Raw genomic sequence first — 27,726 nt, 5'->3', positions numbered from 1 at the left:
ATAACATATTAACTACTCGCCATGGTTCTTGATGAATGTTGTATGATTGTGAACACGTGGGGATTTCACGTAGCTGATTTAAGAAGTTAATTTGGGAAGCGAGCGTAAATCCACATCTTAATGCACTGTCAACAATTATGTACCCTTCATAATCAATTAGCAAAGTTGATGCATATCTACTGAACGAATGCAAGAAATCGGAAATTAGCATATGATGCACTTCCGTGGTTTAATGAGTCGGACATATTTTCCCAAGCTGTTTTTCAAATATTGTGGCTGTATGTTCTTAAATCTGATGATGTCTATTTATGTTTAGGTAATAAATTCAAACATATTTATTAAGTAACGTAAACATATTGTTTCTTGTTACATGATAAGTTTAATTTACATTATATATCACATGACATAATAATTTCTAATTAATTATTGCATAAGTATATAAATGAAAGAGCAAATTAATAAACATATGCATGCATAAATAACAATATCAGAGGTTGGACTGCTACGTTATTTATCCGACAAAGAACAATTTAAATCCATTTCAATTATTACACTACATTGTTAACAATATTAGAACGTATAACAAATGCTTCATGAATAAATGTTCACAAACGTAGGAGAACATTAGTATTAACTGTTTGTAAAAGTGAATTTGACAACACTTTGTCCTACATAGTAGGTTTTCGAAATATACTTTTTCCGAATATTTTCATATGTTTTACAAATACAGACAAAATGATACTAATCTTCCAAAACACCAGAACCACATAATAAACAATATCGTTGCTCATGGTTATATGTCCAATAAACAGAAACAACAAAAGTACCCTAGTCACATACAACTAACCCTATATAAGATCGTTATTTTAAGCGGGCGAATGAGAAATGCTTTTAATTAAATAAAAAAATTGTGGCTCCATTTAAATTGGAAGAGGCATAATCAACAACACTATAATCATCAATTCACATCCCAAACATTCATTTTAATTTTCCTAAAGTGATTTAAAAAAAATATGGATGTATTGTTTTACTTTGTATTACTTGTTGGACGAATCACTCAAACAGAGGATAGCATATATTTAAAGAAACAAATTGACGGACAATATCTGAACATAAACTCATATTATGCTCTTAACTTATTGCTATTTAATATGATCAATATATAACTAGTGTGTTCATTGAGCTCTGAAACTGTCGTTTATTATGTCTTAATTTTAAATTTGCAACATAATTGCTTTCAAAAATTGTGGTATGTCGTATATGTATGTTGGCTGTTTCAGTTTCGTCTATTGTTGTTGATCTTATAGCCATTAACAATTCCCAAACAAGACGGATTACTATTAGACTTGTAACAATATAAATGTCATTGCTATTAACACAATAGTGCGATGTCAGATAACGCGTTTTATATTGCGATTCCAGGACTTGCCGTAAAAGATAGCGCACATATTAAAATAACTATTTATTACAAAAATGGCATAGCCTATTCTACCTTTAGCATATGTCAATGATATTAGTGATTTGATCTGTGAGTGCTGGTTATGCAGTCCATTACGCTACAGTTGAAAAAACTTTTGGATCGTTTTAACTAAACTCAAAATCGTGATCGATAATGACCTATCCTACAGGTATAAGTAAAGAAGGACCGGTTCAAATATAGTTTGGCACCTCTTTGAATAAAATACGTGTTAGTTCCAAATTGATGATAAACTAGCTTTATTTTCTGAACAAAATCACCAGTGATTACTGGTTATGTTGAATTCAGCGTTTTAATCGTGACCGATGTTGACGTATCTTACAGGTTATAGAAATAAGACCGCAGCAAAAATCATTTTGGCACCTCATTGTAACTCAAAACGTGTCAGTTATTTGCAGATAAGAATAAATCACAAAATTCCAAGAATGCTGTAGAGAAGACAAAAATATATAGAATCTTAAATTTGTTGCACATTCCTTCATAATAAACAACTCATTGACGCCCACATTTGAGTATATGCTTCAGTTAGTTATATTTATTTTGAAACGTCTAATTCAATATTATTTTTGTATTTGTTTGACTGAAAAGAAGGCATAATCCGGTATGACCATTTACTAGGGATGCAAACGAAAATTCGAATATTCGATCAAACGTTTGGTATTCGAATGTCAAAATCGGTATTCGAATATTCGATGGGTTTTTTGTTAAATAAATGTAATAATAAACATTTTGCCTACAACTCTGTTGTTGTGTTTAAAGTTCGTTTGTCAAGTCTTTACAACAATTGGCCGATACTGCCAGAGGTGTGAAAGTGATGACAAGACACTAAACACGCGCCATATGTCATATTAGGGACATATCGTCGGGTACTATAAAAAGAACCTATAATCTTACAATAACTGGCTTAAAAGACAGGTGAAACACAAAATTCAATTATTTTCGATAAGTTTGAATGCCTTTGGCAATTAGGGAATAAACTAGTTCCCGAGTTAGTTTGGTTTTTCCATAGTTTTATTTAGTAGAGTTAAATCGAGGCTGCCTCGCTACGGAAATACCTTCCATTGGCGCATTACTCCATTTGACTAAGTTTACGTTGTCTACAAATATGAAGGCAGAAGAAAATAAATTGAAACAAAAAAATCCTAGTTCATACTGTATTACTTTATGTCTTTCTGAAATGAGGAATATAAGAGGCCCATTTGTAAAATTCAGGGTCCGCTGCGTGTAGTGGTTACGAAAAAGAAGGGCTAGATTGCCACGCTATTTCTTTAGCAAATATAATAATACTTTTGAAAGATGTATTTTGGTTATCGAATATTCGTTCGAAAGAATTATCGAATATTCGAATATCAATTTTGCCATTCGTTTGCATCCCTACCATTTACTGACGGACTTGAAGATGATGGACACTCTTATAGAATTAGTATGTATGTGTGAATAAAAAGGACCCTTTCCATACAATAACATTGCGTCAACGAAAGCACATGGTAGAACACATTCAGCATTTAATGCGAAATCTTTCGAGTTTTTATTTTTTTTTGGAGTTGCAAGTTATTTGAAGTTGATATTAATGACATAAGCAAAGGGGTCATTTTTTTACAATACCAGTTTAAAGCTATATTCTTTAAATTTAACAAAACAATGATTAGAGAGAAGGATGCGTCTGTCATACTAACCTGTGCAATGTGTTTTGTTTGCTCTTTACAAAAGGAAATAAACAGCGTCAGAGAAAATGAGTTCTACGGAGGAAATATGGCATGTTAATTTTACGAGGTATCTGTTGTAACTTACAGGCAATCATTGGTATTTTTATATGAAACATTATTTTATTCTTTTGCATAGGTTGTAATCGTTTTTCTTTTCTTTTCTTATCCTTTTGTTAATATTTTATTTTCTTATCGTAAATTCTTCCACTTCCACTCCTGTTGGCACAACAAATGAAACCTCTTTGCATAACGAAAACTGTATCTATCTAAACGAAACTTATCCAACTTTCTTACATAACCCAATATGTGCTTCTTTCTACTCAACCAAAAAAACAACAACAGCCGTTTAAATTGGATGGGCTGTCTGTTTGCTTCCCACGTTATAATATCATTTTGCCTTTCAACACAATAGAAAAAAGTGCATACTTTGGTTTCTTCTATTGTTTTTTTTAAATGAATAATTGTCACTGATTTATGAATAAATAGTCTGCTATTTAATCGAGATAACAGTTCAAAACCTTGACATACTGTTAAGTAGCTGGAAAAGCAATAAAAATATGAAACGTCGGTACCATGCTGATTTCTACTGGGAGACATGTAATTCTTAAGCCAGAACATAAATAGTTTAACACTTGAGAAATATCATTTACCAATTCAAATGAAGTACAATAAAAAAGGTAATAAAAAGAAGAAAAGATGCAATATATATTCGTACATTAAAACTTGCTTCTAAGTGCTTGTTCGGAGACTGTAGTTCAGTCTGATAGAAGTCCTACAAAGCAAGATTTTGCAAGTCATTGTTAAGTTTACTTGAAACAGTTTCATTTTTTTTAAATAATGATAAAGAGAAAATAAACAGAATAATGGCAGTATTTTTGACGCGTTAGTTACAGTTTGTATTAAAAGAAACATCACCGATGGTCTTTAGATAGGAAATATGACAATGCCATTATCGATATTTTAATCAATAAATTGATTTGAAAAAAAAAGACCATTATATACTCAGAATCGTGATTTCATTTCTTTAAACACGGAATTTAAATGATAAAAATCATGAAACCATTTACACTTTTAGCGAAATATTATGTTTTGTCCATTTGCCTCGTTCATGATTTTTGGACAAAATTTCATTAAATAAAACGCAAACAATTTATAAATGGATAAATGCATTTGTTTTATCAAAGGTATTTTTGATACTATCTTAAACAAGTCTTTAAAAGTTAAACGTAATACTGACACTTTATTTCCGTTTTCTTCACTTAGCAATTTAGCAAACACAACAACAGCAACAACAACAAATTTGGTGTCTTGAGTCGCGAATGTCAAACTTAAAGGCCTATTTTAAAGCTGCACTCTCACAGATATACCATTTTATCAAAATGTTTTATTTTTTGTCCAGGAAAGAGCTATTTTTCCATAAATTTCTGCAAACCAATGATTTAAGATTGTTGACAAAATATCAGATCGTAGATTTTCATATTTCCGTTCGGAAATTTATGTTTTATGGCTTAAACCGTTCCTAACGGTTTAAGAAAAATGCATAAAACATAATTTTTTGAGCTTAAATATAATTACATTTTTATTAGCAGTGTTATATAACTGGTTTCGATGAATTTTCGCAAATATTGTCTCGTTCCAAGACAAAAAAAAAATGTGTATTATACACTGACTCTGTTAATTGATCTTTATCTAATTGCCTAATTGTCTTATCAGATTTCCGATCTGAGTATCCAGCTATGCAGTTTTGGAGGTTTTATTATAAAAATGGACCCTTAGTGGCCCTGAGCCACTAAACGAATACACAGAAAATTGTCTCCTACTGTGACATCAGTGCAATTAGCAGGAGATACACAGTAGGGGATTGTCATGCCAAAAAGTCCTTATACTAGGCCTTCAAGGTGTATACGTAGTTTGATGTTGAAGTTGGTTTTATCGTTTTACTACTTATATTTTTCTTTTATACACATATATCTTTGTAAAGTAAATGTAAAAAAGATGGTGTTCCCTTATAAAAACTTGCTTTTCTGAGTCAGGTTTCAGACTTGCAATTTACACTTTTCGTAATCATGGTCACTGGAGTAAAGAACCATAACTTGGAAGAAGCCATTTAGTCTGGAAATAACTTCATAGGAAAAAACTTCATTAAATCTCAAAGGATTTCCTCTTTTTTATATAACTATTGCCGTTACTTCCGTTAAGCCAAATTCAAAATGCTCGGAATGAGCACGGGCTTGAATAAGCCGTGTAAATGCCAATCAGTATCTCCTATTAAAACGCAATCGCCTTTACTCGCATGTTTGAGTATTCCTCTTCGTTGTATTACAAACATAAACATAAAGCTTGGAGTATGTATGTTGTAATATGTTGTACAGACTCAGATGCCCCAACGTCAATATAAGCAAATAGTCGGGTTACATAGCTGTCACCCTCCTCAAATTAATATCAAAATTAGTCATTGTGAAGACGTTTTAAATAGTGTCAACATAGGCAAATGCAAAAAAGCCACTTTATTAATCGATTCAGCTTCAGCTTACCGAACATGTACGTTGTCAACTGCACAATATTGTGTTTAAATGGAGCTGGCTGTTCTTTACAACCACTGATTTTGATTTACTAAACATCAGTGTAACCTATCTGGATAGCGGGTCTGAATCTGAAAAAAGCGAGTCGAATTCTACCTCTATAATTCAAATGCAGAACTTATATCCGTAGTATACTAAAACAAAGTCAATCACTACAAACTCAAATTAGAACGACTAATGAACACGGACAAATAGGAAAGTGAATAAAAACGTCTCCTAAAGATTAGCTTCTAACATTATCAGGACATAAGAGCAAACAATCAACTATATGATCAATCGTCTTACAAGGAATATTCAGTTGAACCCTTAGTGTAAACAGTGACAAAAAACAGGACCAAACAAGTTTTCATTTGAATCTGATAACCACCGTTTCCACAACTAACAAAATCGGTCTAAAGACGAGGGAACCGTACAAAATCAACATAGTCTCACTAAACAATTTAATGGCGAACCATATGCAAAGAAAATTACGCCTTAGACGTAGTTTCCGACTGATAAATTTCACTCATTGACATTAATGCATATCCAATATATTACACAAGGCAACCAAAATGACGTATTTTTGTAAGTTAATATCATTACATGATTTTAAATACCGGTCATTTTTTATTCAAGATTTGACTATTTATACCCCATCTCTTAAAAATATTTATTATATTTTTGTAATCTATCGTAAGAACATTTTTTCTCCAAACGCCGAAGGAAAATGCAATTTTAATTTTAGTTAGTTTTTCCACTTTATTTCCGAACATGGTTAAGATAAAGGTCTTACCTTACATAATACTTATAATCCACTTAAAGAAGAAAAACAAATGTTTTCTTGAGGCTGTCAAATGTTTTTGGTATTCATTTGCGTTAAAAGTCACATAGCACTAGGATAGCTTTTAAAATTTTACCAAATACCGATTTTAAATATTTCCAAGGTTTGCGTTATTTGAAATCAAGTATTTCTTCTTTTCTAGACTGGTTTAACTGTCGAAATAAAGCAACACGAGATGTGTAATTTCAATATCTCATAATGTCTTGTTTGTAACCAAGTCAGAAGTCATTGTTAAAAGAAAACACAACGCAGTAGTAGAAATACGTGTACGTTTGACGGTAATATTAGAAAACGATACGCATAGCAATGTTGGGCTCAGCTTTGCTATATCAGAAGCGAGATATGAAAGTAAGTTTGGTTGCTCTTCATTTCATGGAGGAATAAAAAGTATCTATCTATCTATCTATCTTTTTGTGCAATCATACACAAATCATTTAATAATTTTGTCATTTTAAATAATCGTAAAAAAAATATTAATCAAACACTTTACGCATGTCAATTTATTTCAATCTCCTCCTTTGTATTTTACTTCATGTCTCTGTATATTTTTCTCATACGTTGTATGTTTACATTCTGCAATAATTTTATCGCGCGTAGAAGAATAAAATAGCTTTGTGCCATTTATGAAGACATATAAAGGATTGTAATAATAATAATAATAATAATAATAATAATAATAATAATAATAATAATAATAATAATAATAATAATAATAACTTTATTTAAAGAAGGTAGCTCAACATCAATCCGTGAAACAATAGCTGAACCGATATGATAAACACCGTTCATTGACAACTTTTGTAAATACAACATGACTGTTTAAGCCGACAAGCCCTTTAACTTTGCTTAAGTATTTATTAAATATAAGTAATTAAGATGATTTTTTTTCAAATAACATGATTTTAAACAAGTAACAAAATATTGCCTTAATTATACGCATATGTGCTACCTGATTGATACACTTTTAAACCCTAATTGACCGACGTACGTTAGCGGCGAAGTGACATATTATATTACTTTAGATGAACCTTTTGAGAAAAATGTTAATAATTTTGAGTAGAATAAACTTTCAGCTAATTTACTTTCCACTTCAATAACATTCTATTTAAACTTATATAAAAGATATATTTACATGCCTTCATAACGTGATCACAGCCGTGAAGCAATAACTTAAATGTTAGAATAGTTCATAGAAAGCATTACCTAATGCTCTGTTTATTGTTCTTTTACAAAACTTTTTAAGGAGCAGGATCAATACAAATGTTACATTATGTACATTCAAGCGAGCGTATAATGTACACTGAAAAGGGCCATCTGTTGCATGTGCTATAATCGTTAATATCAGATAATGTCTATATATTTTGAGGTGCTTAATATAAGCTAGCTATTAAATTAATTGTTTTATTTTGCTTGATGAATACGCGTTGAAGTGTGCAGCTGATTACATAAAACTAACTCATTGAATACAAAGGGCACTATTTGGTACATAAATACTATTGATATCCCGAACTTTTGACCTCAAGGACCTTTCAAACCTGGTACTGAGCACTGAAATCTACTGCAATTATTAAGACATCGATCGTAATTGGGTTAGAAGTGTTAGATACATCTGAATCTGTGTGTATAACATAAATTTAACCTAGCAACACCCTGCGATTTATTTCATGTGTACGACAGTACAAAGGACTAAAGTAACAGACCATTTATGCATATTTTAACCGATCCTTTTTTAATGACACACGTCTTAGTTTATTTTAATCTAAACGAAAGTTATATTAGAGTGATGCCATCAATAAAACAGAAAATCAAATGTTATTGACGTTTTGGACACAATTATCGTTAAATCAACAGTCAAATACATCAAATATGCTTATTAATCAGATCATTAGTTACAGAACAACGACGATGCCTTTCAACATTTAGAACATTTAAACGGTAATGGTGATACAATCATTATAATTTCAGAGAGATAAGGTAGCAATAAATTTAAAAATTAAATGATAATATTAAATAGCTTCTTATTTCAATGTCTGCCTTAATTTGTACATACGCACTTTGCTTATACATGTACATATTTAGTAATGAAATGGAATAATTGGATACGAAATAGCACCGGCCCGATTTAATCATAAACCTTGATGGGTTTAAAAGAAATAAAGAATCTGTACTGTTTCAAAATAGGTGGCTGTCGTTATTTCTCTGGTCGCACTAAGCTTCAAATCACCAGTGCATCTTGACAGTTAAAAGCCTTGCGGACCTAGTGTTTTCTGTAACCGGATAACGAAAACCGTACCATGACTAAGCTGTAATAATTTGGCAGTCCACGGTTATAACCATAATTTGCTTGATATAATATGCATAGTATTATAGACATGTAACTATTAAATAATGCAAGCAAAATATAAATAACTTTATAATGTGTGTTTTCACAGAGTATTCAGTCCTATTTTGTCATTTTAAACTTCGCCTCTCCATAACAATGATATTGTAGAAACCTGGGTTTCGGAATTGCATGTTTCATGCTTGTTGAAGACGTGCTGATGTCTGCTAAATTAATTACAGATCAGAGCAGCTCTTCAAATATCAAGATTTTCATCTTCGAACAACAGTTCAGATTTGTTTTCATTGATGATGCTGATATTTCAAGGAGAAAGGTAAACGTATTACAATTATGTTTCAATGTGTCATATCGATTCCAGAAGTGTTAAGGTATAATTATGCTATCTCAACAACAAATTGATAAAGTTGCAGTGAGAATATCGACTCAAATCGAGGGAAGAAAACAAAATAGACCTCTGTCTGCTTCTTCCAGTGATATCTATGTAACTCTGGAAAATCTTTAAGGGTTATCGTAAAGACGTTTTTTATGCAACCATGATATACAATATGGACCTCCCTCAAAAAGCTTATATCTGCACTGCATTGATATTAAAGACGTTCAGTGCCGCTTACTGAAAAACAAAGCAGTTTGAAATAAAACAAACGTATATTTTTTGTCTTTGATACCCAATAAATGCCGCTTATCTATGTTAAACATATTGTTCAGGCTGCATTATAAAACAATAACAAAGTCATGTGATCCGATAGAAATGCTTTATACATACAAAGTGTAAAAATATCACAGTATAGCAGAGTAGAATTGTAGGACATTTTATTAATGTCCATTGTATACGGTTTTTTTACGCAAACTATGAACACAATCTTAGGTCAGTCTGCATAGTGTTTAAAATTAGTAGTTTCTTCTTCTCTGAATCACTCGGAAAATAAACAATTTATAAATGTCAATCAACAATCCGGTAAACACACCAGCTGTTTCTGCAAAGCGTCAATAATTGTATACTTTTAGTACTTTATGATTGAAGATTACGGAAGTCAGGTAAATTTTACTAGGAATTGTTTTGATTAATAGTTTGTTTTAACGATTCTCAAATTTCAAAACATAAAATATGGTTTTGGTGTTTGGTTACGTAGATAAATTAAGACGGTCACGTTGCACATTCACATCTGGAGTGTCATTTGAATAAAATCAGTGATTTAAATTGTATCTTAATATAGACAACCTGTTTTTTCTCCTACTTTTTGTTCATTTTGTACGTAAACAATATTTTAGGCCGAACTGTATATTATTTATATCAGTAGGTAAAATCGAACAATTTAACATACTGAACACTTTCGAAATGTATAGCCACATGGGCCACTTTGAAACAATGGTCGATTTGATTGGGGCAGTTTGTTGGCGTAAAGGATGTGTAGAACTGTTAAAACAAGAGCTCGGATAGTCGAGCGGTATTTTTTGTGAGATCGTAAATTATCATTAACAGAACAGACAAAACCAACACTCTGGAAAATAAATGAATGAAATGGATGCATGTTTTATACTTTACTCACGCAAGACATTCGAAGTAGACAATCCAGTTACACCCTTGCTGTTGTAGGTATGAAGCCTGTTATCTGTGTTTTCATATATTCGGGGCGAAAGGCGAAACCCGCTACGCAAACGTAGCAGTTCGAAGAATGTTTGCTTAAATGGTTTTCGATCCATACGGCAAAACCTTCATGAAAACATTTGCCAAATCGAGGTTAAAACCATGTAATACTATTGTTGCGACTTTTCGGGTTGTGTTGCTTTGGAAACCAATAGTCGAGCCTGTTCTTGTCACCGTGAGGCACGTTTTAACAGATGTCCATGATTAATAGGTTTCGCTTTAAACCATTCGTGGGCGGTATTATAATTATCATTATTATTATTATTATTATTATTATTATTATTATTATTATTATTATTATTATTATTGTTAATATCAGTATTATTACCAACGTTAAAGGTTCGAACAATCTTATATATATATATGCCCTAAACGTTTCCCTGTCATTTATTCTACTATTTAGCATTCACATGATGCAACGTGTCCTGCAATTCAAGACAAAAAAGGTGTTAGCTTTCCTTTACTTATAAGACATTATCTCGATTATTCTTTTACTATATATTTGCTATATGTAGGGCTTATGGAAAACAACACATTTGTATTTAACTAGCTGATTGGTCAGCTATCGGCAATTTCAGAACATTGGGTCTATTGTGGGGCTCGAATCTTCGAACTGCAGCTCCCCCTATTCAAAACAACATGGAGGTGGCTGCACCTATATTATTGAGGTATTTGTAAGATGCGCTAGTTAATGTTTTACCTTTCACAAGCGTTTATTCAAACGTTTCTAATAAGTGCTTTTTTAAACAAAACACTCTTTTACAATGCGAAAGTTGTATGTAAAGATGCATTGTTTCAAATACCAATCATAACTTAATTATTTGTTTGTTATCTACAAGCATGGATACTTAAATACAATTGTTTATAAAGGTTAATGGATACATCTTTGATCTATGGTTATCATTATAAAATTTTAGACAACTGTTTCAGCTGTAGCTATCATCAAACAGTACACCTTTAACGAGATATTTAATCTGGTTGTCAACTTTAGCATAGTTCTGAACAATTGGCCCATTGAATTCACATTTAAAGTTAAAAGTAATATGTGTCTGGAATTACAATACAAAACAATAAAGCTTGAAAAAAAGCACAAAAGTACAAAGGTGTCTGTACCACACTTATATTTACTGGGAGAAATGCAATTATTGTACTAAAACATAAGTAATTTGATATTTGAGAACTATCGATTAGCAATTAAATTCCAATCCTAAACAACCAGTAACAAAATGAAACCTGCTATAACAAAACAAATTATTACTTTAAGAAAGTAAAGTCAACAAAATAATTGACGCAATTATTTTTATCACGTATTCGAATCCATTGCTAAGCATTAAAGGTTTAATTTTATGTAACACATATTCATTATAAACGTATGTGAACAGTATTACGACTTACTTCGTGTTTGTAATGGTATTTATCGTTAATTCTTGAATATTTTTACGAAGGACGGCATAGAATGGATTGTTAAGTTTAGTTTAAACAGTGGTTATGTTAATACATGAATACAAAATATAAACAAACAATAAGAGTAATGACACAAATGATAGCTTATAAACGTGATTAAAGAAATAATAATGGAATGGATTTCTGTTTATTTCAGACCGAATTGAATAGAAAACTTAAATAAAGTACACTGTTTAACTTTTGTCATTCTTATATGGTATAATTCGTGTGAACGGATAATTAAGACATCAAATGAAAACACCAATAGCTTTTTTAAGTTATTGAACACCTGCAGATGCCCGCTAAACACATTTAAAAGAACTATTCGAAGGAAAGAAAAAATGTGATTCATTATTTAAGGAATGAATTGCGGGGTTGTTGTCATTATCGGGGTATGAACGCAATTGGGTTGGTCAATGTGTGTGTAGTCCGAAGGACCCCACGCGTACTTTGACCAACCGAATTGCGTTCATATCCCCGATAATGACATCAACCCCGCAATTCATTCCTTATATTTACACCAATAGTTCATTATTTCATTCAAGAATTGTTAAAAAAATACTTAATTTCATTTAAGAAAACCTTTCAGTAACCCGTTCTTACCCATTCGATAAATAGAACGACCCGACTATAACCGGAAACATTTTTTCAAATGACGTCACAAAAACGCAGGAAAAGATCAACCACTTGAAATCACTTTAAAACGTAAAATTGAAACACTTCTGGTACCAATATATTTAAAATATACTAAACTAACACTTTTAAAAATGTTGATCTATATTTTACGGGACCTGCAGACACAAAACAACCAATAACAAGATCAATAGCTTTCATGTATATTGTTATGCAATGAATTACGATCCGAACATATCCGAAGATGTTGCGTTCATCGATTGATGAACTTAATTGCCGAAAGGCAGTTCATTTAAGAAATGGAAATTGAGTTGTAAATATTATTACATAAAAGTAAGTATACAATATCCCTACTCTGTGCAAAACCGAATGAAAATGGGGAAACTGATTTACAAAACTAACTTAGACAGAAGGATTGTATGGCAAAATGACAGTCCAATATCAATACCTACTGAACGTTCATATTACTCGTTTGGAGTGATCGGGGCCCTTTGCTTGTTCCTTTATACTTGATTTCTCGGCTGCTGGGATTGTCAATGATGCTTTCAATAAAGTATATATAGTTTGCAGACATGGGTAATGTCGGGACAAGTGTGTAGTTGACTAGTTTAATCCCCCACTACATACTTTTTTTACTGAACATTGCAATGAAATGGCCGTTAAAAGGCATTGACCAAAACTTTGATTGTTAAAGATATTTTTAATAAATTGAGATATGTCCTTGTTTAGTGTACGTTATGGGTGTCGTTTAATGTGTTTACACCTTAGCCGTGTGTCTTTAAAAAGATCATTTGGCAGATAGGATTGTTCTTGCAGTTTGTGTTGTATAATATAAGCAAATGAAAAGGAATACGGCATTAAGCATGTATACCTCATTTCTCTGATCGCCCGTAGCTTCAATAAAACGTTGCAAATTGCATAGGACTTGTTGTTTTAAACTAGATACTGCAGGGCGACTAAATAAAACCGTTGTGTAATGACTACGTATAACACAGCAAGACCATTGTGTATTGGATTTCATATGCATACTTCATATTTAAGAACATTAGCCCACCAAAGCATACATCACTTATCAATATGATATATTTGAAAATAAGTTGTTTTTTATCATTATTTTTAAATTTAATAAAGAATGTTTGTGGATTTTAGAGTAAGGTCGTGTATTTTCATGAGGGTCATCAAGACATATTTTCACAAATTCCTGGGCGTATTATACGTGCAAAAAGAAATCTATGATAACGCGTGAAAGGAAATACAATCTATCATAAAAAATATGTTGCTTTATGCTCGTTTCACAGATGTATTGGTATTTATTTTATATTTGGAAATATACCCTCTTTTGAATAACCTTTTAACTTTTTTTATCCCTGATAACAATAGTCAAGGCATGAAAACATTGACCAAACGAAATTGGTTGGTATTGAATGAATATTTGAAAGGTCATAAGTGTGAACAAATATGTATTAACATTGGATTGAAAACTCCTATTTTAAGAGGTGGTTTCTTATTCGCTTGTTACTTAATTAGGTCGTTTCCAAGATGGGATGAATACCAAGCGTTGATGTTGACTTGCCGTATGGTGATTTATTTTAGTTTATTAATTAAGTTTTGTGTAAATTTCCAGGGAAGTTCGTATCAAAAAGTCAGACAATTCAAAAATATATTTAATACATGCTATAAGGTCGAACCTATGCTCATTTTGCAGTTTTATCTCCGCAATCATAGGGTCGCTGTCTCTACTACTTCTATCAATACTTCTTCTAAATACAACAACTATTACAGTCGAGGTGGTTGAATCAGTAGTAGTAGGAGTAGTAGAAAAACATATACAGGTGTCAAATTGAGGGCAGCAATGTCATTTGGCTTCTTTTCGCCATCAATTCCGTCGAGAATGTTTTGCTGTTGCTTACCATTGGTTTAAATAAAATTGTGCATGTGTATTTTTAAATGCCCCATGAATATATGAATTATGAATAGTACTGGAACTTTTAGTTCTAAAATAGAAACTAAAACATACTGGTTGTTTTGAAAATAAATAACAACAGTAGGTTCGATATCTATTTTAATTAAATCTCAAATTGATATTTGACCATATTTGATCTTACCTTGAATGCATGATGTAATCCAGCATAAATGAAAAATATTTGTTAAGTCCAAATGTTGTCGATTTGTTTTTCTTTTCTGTTGTCCACGTATTTCACATAATATTTTTCACAAACGATTTAGTCTTAAAATGATGTCAGAATTAAATTTTAAAGCATTTAATATTTTTACCAAAATTTGATACAGTTCAAACAAACCAGTTCACGGCACAACATTAAGCTTTCTTAATTTGTTCTGTAGCAGGAGAACGTATTTAATCCTGGGTTCTTAATATTCCGTTGGACTCTTTTAAATTAGCGCATTCTATTTTTATGGTAACATTGAGCACTATTATTATCAACATGTTGATGAGTTACTGCATCACCTATCTCACAGTAATATATTGAGTATACATTTTACCACCCGGATGATATGGTTTAATATCCTATTTAACCGACATACATTGCTGCTGGTGCGGAAAATCGTATTTAATTGACAACCCTGAAATAGTTCATCTTACAGTTTATGAGATATAGTAAACACATTCTATACACTTTAACCCAATGTAGTTTTTATGGTACTGTCTGATTATTATACATGCAGTAAATTTATTAATTTCAAATTCAATTAAAAACTTTTCTTTTCGTGTCAATAGCACAAGTAATAAAATATTAAGCAGTATATTTGTGTTTCTTTTGGCCTATACTAAAATAGTCCTTCGGTATCACTTATTTCTATCTTACAAACAAAACCTAAGACGAAAGCATGTATATGACTTAAATAAAACAGAACTTTTATATATTTGTAATCTACATATAAACTAAACATCTATTGGATGTGCTCATATCATTGATTATAAATTATGTCTTGATGTTTAGGTAATTATTAAATCAATTAGTGCATAATTCGGTTTGAGCCTTTCTGCAAATAGGATTTGTTTTGTTTGCCTTTTTCTGGTTGTTGTATAGTCAAATTGTCAAAGAACTTATCACATATCGAATATATTGTTTTCTTGCGATTCACTTTGTTCCTTTTATGACTCACAATATATGTAAACATTGATTCTATGTTAAATAAAACATGGTCTCTTTAAATTTAAAGGGATTAGACACCGGATAGTGCCACTGTGAGAAAAAATTAAATGTCAAAAGCTTACATAAAATTGATATCGTCTTACGTACTGATGTACCTAATTGCCTACGACACATTTATCTTTTTCAAAGTTTGCGTATGTTTTCAATTTAAGATTGACTGGGGTATATCTACCAATTAAGTTTAAAAGTATCGTCGTATATTTATCAACACACAGCACGTTACTTCCACGTGCTTAATGTAAACACAGCATGGCTTCAATAAAGGATGGACAGTAAGGAAGCGGAATACTCCTGCGAAGCAACGTAGATACAGAGCCCGAGTGACTGATAATCGGTGTCGAAAATGATCGATGGAAGTTTTTGAAAGATATAACCAGTGCTGATAATGAAAGTGCGTTGGCTAAAACGTTTTTGACATGTTAGTTACGATCATATAACCTGCAATGTGTTCGGGAAAACCATTCCGCAATATTTCTAAACGGGGAAATGCAGCTAAAACAGGATGTGAGACGACATGAGTATTGCGTTAATTGCTAAAAGCATGTTTACTGATGTATTAGCGGCCGCATCTTTGCTCGTATTGACAATTCAATGTTTTTTTTATGAGAAAATGTGTTTGCCAAATTCGGAACCATCTGGTGTCTAGTCCCTTTAAGTCGTTTTGATGTAGTGTTGTACCATCTTTTCCTGTTTCCCAATTGTAATTTAGTTAGATAAGGATGGATAAACTAGTCATAACCGCACGCTCAAGAATGAAGTACTGCCCACAATCAATCAGCCAAAGATGTCACATAGCTTCTTAACACATTCATTAATATCTTACATCAACACTCTGATGAACTTATGTATTTTAAATTGCTCTTTTTGGAACATTTTTAACCCGTTTTCAAATATGACCACTATGCCTTTATTCTGCGTATTAGTTTTTCATATTGTTATTGATAAAATTCAACAGTTTAGGTTATGTGGTCGATGAAGAGTCCACACGATGCTTTTCAAAACAATCGTTTCGGAAAAACGAACGCAACACGCACACATAAATGGACGGAACATAGCGCTTGAGCAGTTGCCGGACTTTTTGGGGGTTTTAGACTGGAGAAATAGCTAAAACAAAACTCATATTTTCAAATGAAAAATCTTATGAAAAAATTAAGCCCTTGTTTCTTAATTGAATGCGATACAAGCATATTCGAATATAAAAATCATCAACGTTGCTTGGAGAAAAAATGCCGATCTACTTTTTGCATAATTATCTCCCTTTTCTTCATATAAAAAAAGAAGCTTTCAAATTAAATATTTAATGACAATAATAGTGTATAGCGTATGATCAAGTTGTTTAAAAACAATAAACCAATAATTGATTAGAAATAAAAATGGGAATCGTTTATTTAGAGAGAGATCGATTTTGCATTAAGAATCTAAGTGTACATTACTATTAAATACTGGTCCATCAATGATTAAAAACGAATTCGTTAGAAGTTATCAATGAATTTTGTGCTGCATTTATTATATTCTCTTAACACAGCCACTGCCGTTGTCGAGAACAGTTTAACACATGTTTACAACCTCAGACTTCAAGTACGTATATCTAGATTGATTTGACGTTTCCATCAGATTCAATTACGAAACGAACCGCCTTGAAATTCAAGACGCAACAGTTATTAACAGATACGAAAACCCACGTCTGTCATAAGTTATTCGGAAAAAAACACGATGGCATCTGACACATTTTGCACCTGCTAATGTATAAAAAATAAAAATTGACACCCACATTTTATATCAAGTTTCGGTTATTGTTTTTTTTTATATTGTAAGTAGACACTGATTTAGTGATAATTGTGGCCACATCGCTCCTATGCCATCAAACGGGGTTTATGTTTAAACATTTGAGTACTGTGGGGGGGGGTTCTGCAGTTATCCACATCCATTTAAATGCTGAAAAGAACACAATTTTCTATCATGTGCTTTAGGTCATGGTCAGGAACTCCAGCGTAAAAGAACTTATAAGCTGGTATGATATCACACCCCATACTGTTTTTTGGGGAATAACAATTGCCTTGAAAAGAGATGTTAAATTAAAACAACGAGGCTTCCCAAAGAAATGTAAACAAAGCAAGCACAGGTCTTTACGCTGCAGCCACCTGATACAGATTGGCCGGAATGATCAGCGGCCGGAAAAACCCGCGTAGCTCCAGACCCCTACGGGTTGTATTTAAATAGGATTTACATGTAAATCACATCGTCACTATTGTAGAATGAGTATGATTATATAAATTACCGTTCAGGCTTTGAAACAACTTGAAACGATACGAATTTTCGAGAGTTAATAACGTAACAATAACGGAAGAGTATCAATAAAGGGAGTCGACTTTATTCACGAAAACAGTTAAACGTGGGGCGGATGCGCGTCTATCATTAAAATCTGCGCAACTTTCTTTTAAAACAATGAAGCCTGTTCATTTATTAAAAGTTGTATTCAACTGGCAGAAACTTATTCAACTTTTCACGAGATTTGGTAAACCTTATCATTGTTTTTTCTATACACTGGAAATTAGAACTCCTAATATTCTACCTTAGACTGACGACAACTTAATGAAGACTCGATTACATATTTCCATAAAAAGGGAAACTTGTGAACTATAACGGATACAACGTTGTCACGATATTACATATTTGAAGCTAGAATTGTCGTAGTGCATTGAGTAAAAAAAATGCAAATTGAAAGTGAATGTGAAGTGAAATACAAAACAAGAAGTAACTATTTGAGACGGGACTAGATAACATGCAATCCACTTCAGACAGTGCAGTGGTTCAGAATATATTATTATTTTCAAATATATTCTCAATGAATCATTGAACTTCCAATATGACTTCAATATTATTTGCTTGTCAATTCTGACACACTGTAACAATAAACCATGATAATGTATGTTTGACAATTTGCTAAATAACTTTATAAACAATGTTAATTAAACATGTTTACTACATCTCTGCCGCAGATGCACTATTATCGGACATTTAACATTTGTCTGCAAAGGAAACATCCTTGAAGCGTTTGCCAATCAACTGATAAATCTGTCTGAAAACAAAACCGTTTTCATTACAACTGTTTGATTAGGAGGGCTCGTCTGCTTGCATTCCCTTGAATAAAAAATCCCGCTACGTTTTAACACAATAGAGAAACAGATACATTCTTTCGGCATCTGTCAATTATCCTTGTGATCGTTATTTAATGACTTATAATACACTGATTTATGAAAATATACAGAACTCGGGCTGATCATCCTGTCTGCTTTTAGAATGTTTTCTTACGTAACAGATAACATCCATGATATATTACTTTCTGTTAAGAAGCTATGAAATAAAAAAAAAACACTATCAAGCGTTGGTACCACGATGTTTGGAAAATGTAATATTTATATTAACACTGATGATATTGCAATGCAATTTAAATACCACACTTTAGGTTGCACGAAAAAAATATTAATTATACAATAAGTATAAAAAAAATCAGTGATGAATAGTTAATATCTTATCTCATTGATTTATGTTAATTTCTGAAACAATTATTTTTTGTCTCTCTCGTTAGTTAAGTATGTGTAAAGCAATGCAGTGTATGTCTCAAGTGTGTCCCGTTAATTACGTATGTGTAAGGTTATGAAATTACACAAAGTCTCTCGTTATTTAGCTTTTTATAAGATAGTGGACAGTATGCCTTTTCACATCGTCTCTTATTTCTTTACTAGCTGTATGGCATTGTAATTTCATTGCCTCTCCACATCGTCTGGCATTAACTAAAATATAAGTAAGGCAATACACAGTTGTTCGCCTATACAAAGCGTTTCTTGTTAGTTAAGTATCTCTAAGGCAATGGAATTTATGCGTCTATACAACATCGCTCGTTAATATATAAGGCAACTTTAATGTACATGGGTACTATTCCTTTATTTTAAACTCAGTTGTCCGGTTAGCGCAGTGGTAAGTTCACTCGCTTCTCACCTAGGCGACCCGGGTTCGATTCCCGGCCTGGGCGCATGTGAGTTTGGTTTGTGGTCACCAAGCCGGACAAGTGGGTTTCGTCCGGGTTCTCCGGTTTACCCCACAACGCAAGACCACACTCTCGCGTAAAATCGTGCCAACGAGAGTGATTAATATAATGTTGTATTAACTTGTTTCACAATCGTTGTAAAATAAATATGTTTAAACTAACTAAACTCAGTTATGTTATAGGTGAATTTTGGTATCAGTACAGACACATTAATAGTTTACTTTTTAACCCTCTCAGCATTATATTTTATCACACTTAACTGATTCCAAATATGGCCTCAGATCGTTATGATAAGTTCTACCTAGCCGTTGCAACATCTGTCAGTATGACTATTCAACGTTCAACGTCCCAAAACGATTGAGCATCCAGTTGAAAGGGCATTTTGGACTTGAAATTAGATGACTTCATTTGACGAATGCATTATACAAATCTAAACCATTATCCCCTGTGTTTTTCAAAAAAAACTAGAAAGCACGCGTTGCCAAACACTAGATTTGGGTGTAGTTGGAATGCATAGAAGCGATATACTCACATGCGTTTAGTACAAGGCATTAGTCAAATAGATATTGGATGGTATTTAATATCGAACCTAATTAGATATTAAAAATATGTAGCTAATCGGTTTGCTTGAAAAAGATAACGAACACAGACAATGCACGCGTTTAATGCTGTATAACCATAATAATGACTGAATTGAAATATTAAACCCTATCCAAGAGAATGGTTACAGCGACTTTTTTTATAGTATCTCTACGAATGTGTGGACAGGACAATGATTTAAACCATTTAGAATTGATACCACAACTATTGCATAGTGACAATATCAAAAACAATGTCTTCGTATGCCAACAGCTCCCTTGTTAATATGGTATAAAGAACTTCAAAAGATTAATGATCAAGGTCCAATTTATTGATTGCATGGCAAGAGTTCTGCCAGACCTATGGAACAAGTCCGTCACATTAGAAGAAACTAGAAATAGTGACGATTACATGCTTGTGGATTTTAAATGTTACCTTGAAATATAAACTAATGGGCCTGTATGTTTGCATTTCAAAAGAAGATTATACGGTATAAGCTGGGTTGAAAGATACAAGTCTCGCGCCAATCATCATACGTTCCACATCATAGCTAAGACAGCGGTATAATTAAGTGTAGTCTGATTTCTCGAACAATATCATATATATCAAAATGAGGAAAAGAAAAGACCCATTATTCAAACCCTGTGGGACTCCAGTAGATATTGTAACTATATCAGACATAGTACTAGAAAGGAAAGGCACTGTTTTCTTTCACTGAGATTCTCAACAAATCGATTTAGTAGGTAACAAGAAATGCCAATTTCATGAAACTTCAAAACATACCTTCATGTCATTAGCAAATCACTCAAAGGTTTTCAAGATTTTACAGACTACTGCTCTGGATGCTTTCGTTTTGTATTGCTGGTTATTCAAATGTAGTAACATTTATTAATAAACATATTGTTATGTATAAGCAGTCTGAAATTGCGTTGTGTGTCTCTTTTAAAGAACATATAATTATGAGACATAGACCCGTGAGCCTGACACATTTCATTGAAAAATGTGTGCCACTAATTAGTTGAACCAGAGTAACGGTACATTTCGTGGTAACATTGTCATTACCTGCATTGTCAACATTTTGCGTTGACGTTTAGGGTTTATACGTTGCCATTGTGTAATATGATGTAAATACTACACAACAAAATCAATCGAATATTTGTTGAAAGTTTTGTCGGTGTTGTGAACACCCTTGTTGTTAAGATCTAGTTTCTCCAAAGTGTAAGTGGGTGTAATTGAAATCAAAGAGCGATGTATGTGACTGATGAGGCCATTTAATATCACGTGACACTTTGCACTGTACAAACTTCCCTTGAGGAGAACAACTTGTCAGCCCAAAGCTCAACAGTGTTTGTCGAGGGTTGACACGATGCACTGTTCCCTCAACGGAGGAAATATTTGTTTCATTATATCGAACAAAACTTACTTTGTTTCAATATATTTTAATATGGGTTATTTCGGAAATTTTTGTGGACCTCCCACTGTCGTCAGATAACACAATATCAGCAAAGCGTCTAAACAGACAAAACGGTATAAAATAACCCCCCTATGGCATACAAGTATTACACCAGCGGGTAACAGACGCTAGCGGGAAGCAGTGCGTGGAAACAGTGAACATGGTTGTCCACTGAAATATACTTTATATTGTTTAGGAAATGAGGGAAAATAGGTATAATAAACTGTGTCGTGAAACACTTGATATTTTAAATGTGTAATTAGCAATTATGTTAGTCCGGTGAGCCCATAAATCTGTAAAATTATCAAAACAATTGCTTTTGAATATTGTGTATTTGTACATTTGTCCAATGACTTATTACACAGAATTGTACATATAAATGCAGAAATTGATCGCAAATACACGCCTCAAAGAGGTCGTTAGTGTCGGGAAAAAGACGATGCATTTGAACCTATACCACTTGTCGACGCCTATGAGTGATAGTCTTATTCTATGTACACATCAACATTTACTAAAGCCAGTTGGGTATGATCTCTATAAACGTCTTTAATATTTTATAACAGGAAATACGATATGTTTGTTCTGCTTAGTTTCAACTTAAGCACTTCGTGAACATTCCAATATATCCGTACATCGCATTATGTCAATCAGACTTGTTTCATTTCAATTGCGGATGTAATGCGGTAAACTGTTTGTCTTAATGTTCAGTCCTTATTGGAAGTTCAAACAATAGTCAGACTGGTCTTAATAAATACTCAAAACGAATTCACAGGAAATGATCATAGACTGGCAATTAATAAGTCAAGCAATTAATAATTAAATGTTTAACGCTTGCATTTAAAAATATTTTAAACCCGTATATGCAGTTATTGCTCAAAAACCGACACTTGGTCGAAGACATTTTTTCGATAAAAACAATCTACAACACTAATTGACGATGGTTTTAGTTTGTTGAATGATGGTAGTTGTTGAAACAGATTCGACTTATAAACAGACATAGTTTTTAAATATTTGATTTTGATTACCTTAATAAGAATCGGCTTGTTGTTTTTGATACTATCCAAATAATGCAGTGAATATTTTTAACGACACTATCATTTTATTCATCTGAACGTTCGTTTTCAAATTCAACCAGATTTAGTTTTCGCCGAGATGTCGTATTACAAGATATGTTTTAAACGAAATGGGTTTTTTTTTTTTATAATACTTCATATAATAATAGATTTTGGAAAATAATGTTGCCAATAACATCGGCCAGAGAGCTGTTTAAAATCAAAAACGCTTTGCTCTTTCCACATGCCTGTAATGAATTATTTTTATGATGTTTTGTATAGTCTATAAATTAAGAGGAATTAATAGAGCAGCAATCAATTAAAGTTATTGTCTTCTTTTACAATTTGCAATGAAATGATGCAATTCATTTTTGTATGCTTCTAATTCGAGTAAGTAAACTGAACATATATTACGTTTGCATAAGTTGTCGCTTAAGTTAAACACATGCTGTTCCTCGTAAATGTCCGTAGCTTAGTGTATTGTTATCATGTGCCGAACGTAGGTTGGTCTTTTGTAAGATTTATATCACTGTTAAAAAGTGTGCAAGCTACATTTTGTAAACCTTTAGTAAATAGCTTGTACAAATATAAACAATATGAAGTAAAATAGATGTCAGTAAAATTCTGTCAATTACGCTTTTGAAAGTTGGAAACATCGATAATCACATGCTAATTAAACCTCTCACACATACATGTTTAAACAAATTTAATTATTTTCACCTTGATTTATGTTAAGTGCCAATGATATTTTTAAGCACGCACACTTTACTATCACATTCTAACTCAAGTATTCACTTCAAAAAGTAAGATATGATGGGATGAATCTTACAACTGCACAGGTTTTCGTTATAACCGGTGTTAGGTAGTTTACCTTAACTCTTATTGCATTTTGCACAATCCCTTGAATACGGGCGTAAATATTTGCATTGAACTTCCTAAAACAAACAAGTGTTTTGTTGTGAGTATATTTATGAATTAATGACATGAAAATTGTCGCATCAGCTGGTATATTTGATTTAATTTTCCGTCGCTTTATAAGATCGATGTAGTAAGATTATTTACTTGGTTGGGTGAAGCAAAGGTGCAACCCAATGACGTCATAATAACATTGATTTGATTGGTACAAAAAATATCGTTATTCTAATTCCAAATGTATATATTGTTTTCTTTATATTTAAATGAAATTGACAGTGCGGAACGAGCGATGATTTTGCACAATATTTACACAATATGCAAAGGACTGTCTTAGAGAATAATTAAGTGTCTTAAACAGTATGTGGACCATAGTTATGTCTGTTTAGTTGTAAAAATGCAAAACGACTATACGTGGTACTTACTGGAGGCAGTGCTGGATTGTATTGTTGAGAATGTAAAATATACTAGATAGGTACTAAGCTGTCCGCATTTATTTTGTATCTGCTATGTATGGGGTGTTCGTTTTTGTGCATTTGTGTAGTTTCGTGTTTTGCCTTGAAAATAAAGTGAAACTCTATATGACAAAAACCTCCTTAGGATATACCATTACCCGATAGTTTAGTGCGTTGCTTTCACCGACAACAAAACTCTGAGATATATAGTGACGCATCGCTCTTGGAGGACAAGTGTGCCAATAAATTTCTATTGATTGCAATAGTTTTTTGTTAATCTTCCTGTCAGAAAACAAAAAATATCCTCGTTAGCTTTACATCTAATAATCTCGTATATGTCAGGTTTCGCAAATAACGCTATTAGTTTATCGTAATGATTTTCGTAAAACTTCCGAGACTTCAACAGGAACGTCGAAATTACTTACATAGTACTACAATATGATCATTTTGTCATTTACATCCAATACCAAGAGTAATTCAATAATACTTTTGATTGGTATTTGATAAGAATTGGTTAACCAGCATTTACCAATGATTGTTTTAATGCATGTTGTCTATTATTGTTGCGCTTCTTGTTTGTTGTAAGTTGGACTAAGTTGGCCTTTATCATGAGGCCTTCACATATATCGAAAGTACATTGTCGGCTTGGATTGTCCTTGTAGTCTTCAATAGTTGTGTCTTTATTTCATACCAATATTTTTCTACATTGAGTTAGCAAATTCCTGTCAATAATAATACCCTTAAGTAAAAATGTGTCTAAATTGCAACGACCATAAGGTAGTATTTTGAAATAACATAACATCTGCGTTCAAAGCTTACAGTTTAGCGGAATTCAATAACGATGAGTCTCAAGATATGAAGTTTGTACACCTTTACAATTATTTTTAAAACGATCAATGAATCAAAATGGTACAGCTACATGATATACATGGAAATAAAAGCTTACAATGTAGTTAATTGGTGCTGATTTAGAAATATTACGCATATGCAAATATGTTTGGCATTGTTGTAAGCATCTATTCGATGAAAGCCATAGGATCAAGCCTAGCACTCATAACTAGCATTATCATTTTTATTTTCACTATTATTTTATTCCGTATTTCCATTATTATTATTATTATTATTATTATTATTATTATTATTATTATTATTATTATTATTATTATTAATATTAATAGAAATATTATTATTATTATTATTATTATTATTATTATTATTATTATTATTATCATTATTATTATTATAATTATTATTATTACTATTATTATTATTGTTATTATTATTATTATTTTTATTTTATTATTATTATTATTATTATTATTATTATTATTATTATTATTATTATTATTATTATTATTATTATTATAATTATTGTTATTGTTATTGTTATTGCTATTATTTTACTTAATCAACAGATTGTTTCGAAGGAATGTGTCAATCTCATCTAAATAGCTACCTACGCATACATGTCTTCAAATCAGAGCAGATACAAGCGACTTCTCTACACATTTCTCCCTATCTATCGCATAATGTTAGATTATTTCTGTTTTTTTACGTAAAACATACCATAACTTTTGCGAAATATTAGAATTCTTTTGAAACTGGTACAATATCTTCCTGGAAATCAAATTCCATTTCTTCGAAGTGGTCGGATGTCTAGACATATCAAACTTCCCTGAACTTTAAGATCGATGAGGAGAAATAAAAATTCATTTGTTCAGGCAGAACATAACAGTACACTTTTGCCAGTCTTTTACCACATCAACCGTACTATGTTCGCCATAACAAATCTGAATCATGCATAATCGGAAACAGTTAAGATTTAAAAGAGAATCTAGGAATAAATGGAACAGACGGAAACGAAAATTGTGCAAAGGCGACAAATATCATGTTTAATGAAGAAATATATCGAAAGTCTGAAATATCTGATTGAGTGAATTTTAATTTTTCGACTTAAAGTTCAGCCAGGTAAGAACACACTATAAAATACAATCATTGGTCAACAAGATACCTTACTTAGTAAAGTTTGAAATAAAAGGATTGCCTTGAGTTTAAGAATACATAAGTGTTTTGAATGCAATATGGACACCAGGGACAAGCCTAGCAGCCAAACAATTACCTTGTTTACAGAAACAAGGATAGATACCCAAAAGGACACTAAATGAGACAGAAAACGTCACAATAAAACAATGAAAATTATAGGCGAAAGCCCAGTAGTCGAACATGCAATAATAAAACCTGTTTAGTGGCATAAGGCAATGGCCAAAACAATAAAAACAACTATTGACCTAAACATATAAACATCACATACACAAATACAAACACCAAATTATTCAATAATTATTCCGGTGTCGCTTTATAGGACAGATTCCACTTATAAACGTACTGACTTTTTGCGTGAACACATTTACGAAAGTATATTTCAAATTACCTGAACGAAGGTACACATATCGTATTGAACGATATATTGTTTTCGACTAGACGTTAGATTCTACAACCTATTGTTGGTTGACGAATAATGTCTTATATCATTTTTTTTCTCTATCCTTGTTGGAAGTTGGCCTTTATTATGAGGCCTTCACATACATCGTAGTTACAGTATAGCCAACTGGTGTTGTCCCTGAAGTCTTTAATAGTTGCCTCTTGTATTTGTATTTGTGGTCAACAACATAATACTATTACGTAAGGCATTGCGGAGCAACATGTATAAGATCAGCTTCTAGCTGGTTGCGTGTTTATATGATGTACATTCACCATCTTATATAATTGGCATTGACAGGTAATAGCGAAAATATTAGCCTACCCTGCGGTCTACCTTCACAAAATAGTATTAATCTGAGATATCCGTATGAGTGGCTTTATACTTCTCAATATGAATTTAAACCTACAAGGCCGACTTTTATGCAATATTACAATTCGTTAACATGACATATTATAATTGAGCCCAAAATACATCATTTGAAGTTAGCAATACAAAACAATTTTTGAATGCAATTGAAACACCATGGACAAGAATTTCAGACAATAAGTTAAGTTGTTCATAGTAAAATGTAAGAAAGCCAAGAAATACACTTAATGAGACAGAACAAAATCACATTTCAACAGAAATCATCAATATTCAAATATTGGTAGCAATAATACTTCATATTTGGGACCGTTTAATAACAATAACCGAGAGAAATTAATACACATGTTCTGGCATTAACCTCTAATTTAATAGCATAGACATTTTGTGCTGTTAATCCGTTATTTTTTTGAAGGATAACTTGATTGTTCATGTGTGTTGAACTTTGAAACCGTCAAACCATTTAAGTCATTGTATTATAATGTTGTGTATTGGAACAAATGTTTCATGTCGTATTTCACAGGTTGGCTCATATCATTACTGCAAACGATAGCATACA

General features: G+C 32.1%; 1 protein-coding gene across 1 annotated transcript in view; it reads left to right on the top strand.

Moving 5' to 3' along the window:
* The window catches only part of LOC128234123 (uncharacterized), a 101,760-nt gene that overhangs the window by 6,680 nt on the left and 67,354 nt on the right, over window positions 1-27,726 (top strand). The window contains exon 2 of the mRNA XM_052948157.1: window positions 11,150-11,239. Coding sequence (XP_052804117.1) covers window positions 11,211-11,239 — 29 coding nt within the window. The 5' untranslated portion in view covers window positions 11,150-11,210. The remainder of the gene's footprint in view (window positions 1-11,149; window positions 11,240-27,726) is intronic.

This window comes from Mya arenaria, chromosome 1 (assembly GCF_026914265.1).
Source record: "Mya arenaria isolate MELC-2E11 chromosome 1, ASM2691426v1".
Lineage (NCBI taxonomy): Eukaryota > Metazoa > Mollusca > Bivalvia > Myida > Myidae > Mya > Mya arenaria.
The sequence above is the reverse complement of the archived record's forward strand: the minus strand, read 5'-3'. Positions and strand labels throughout refer to the sequence as shown.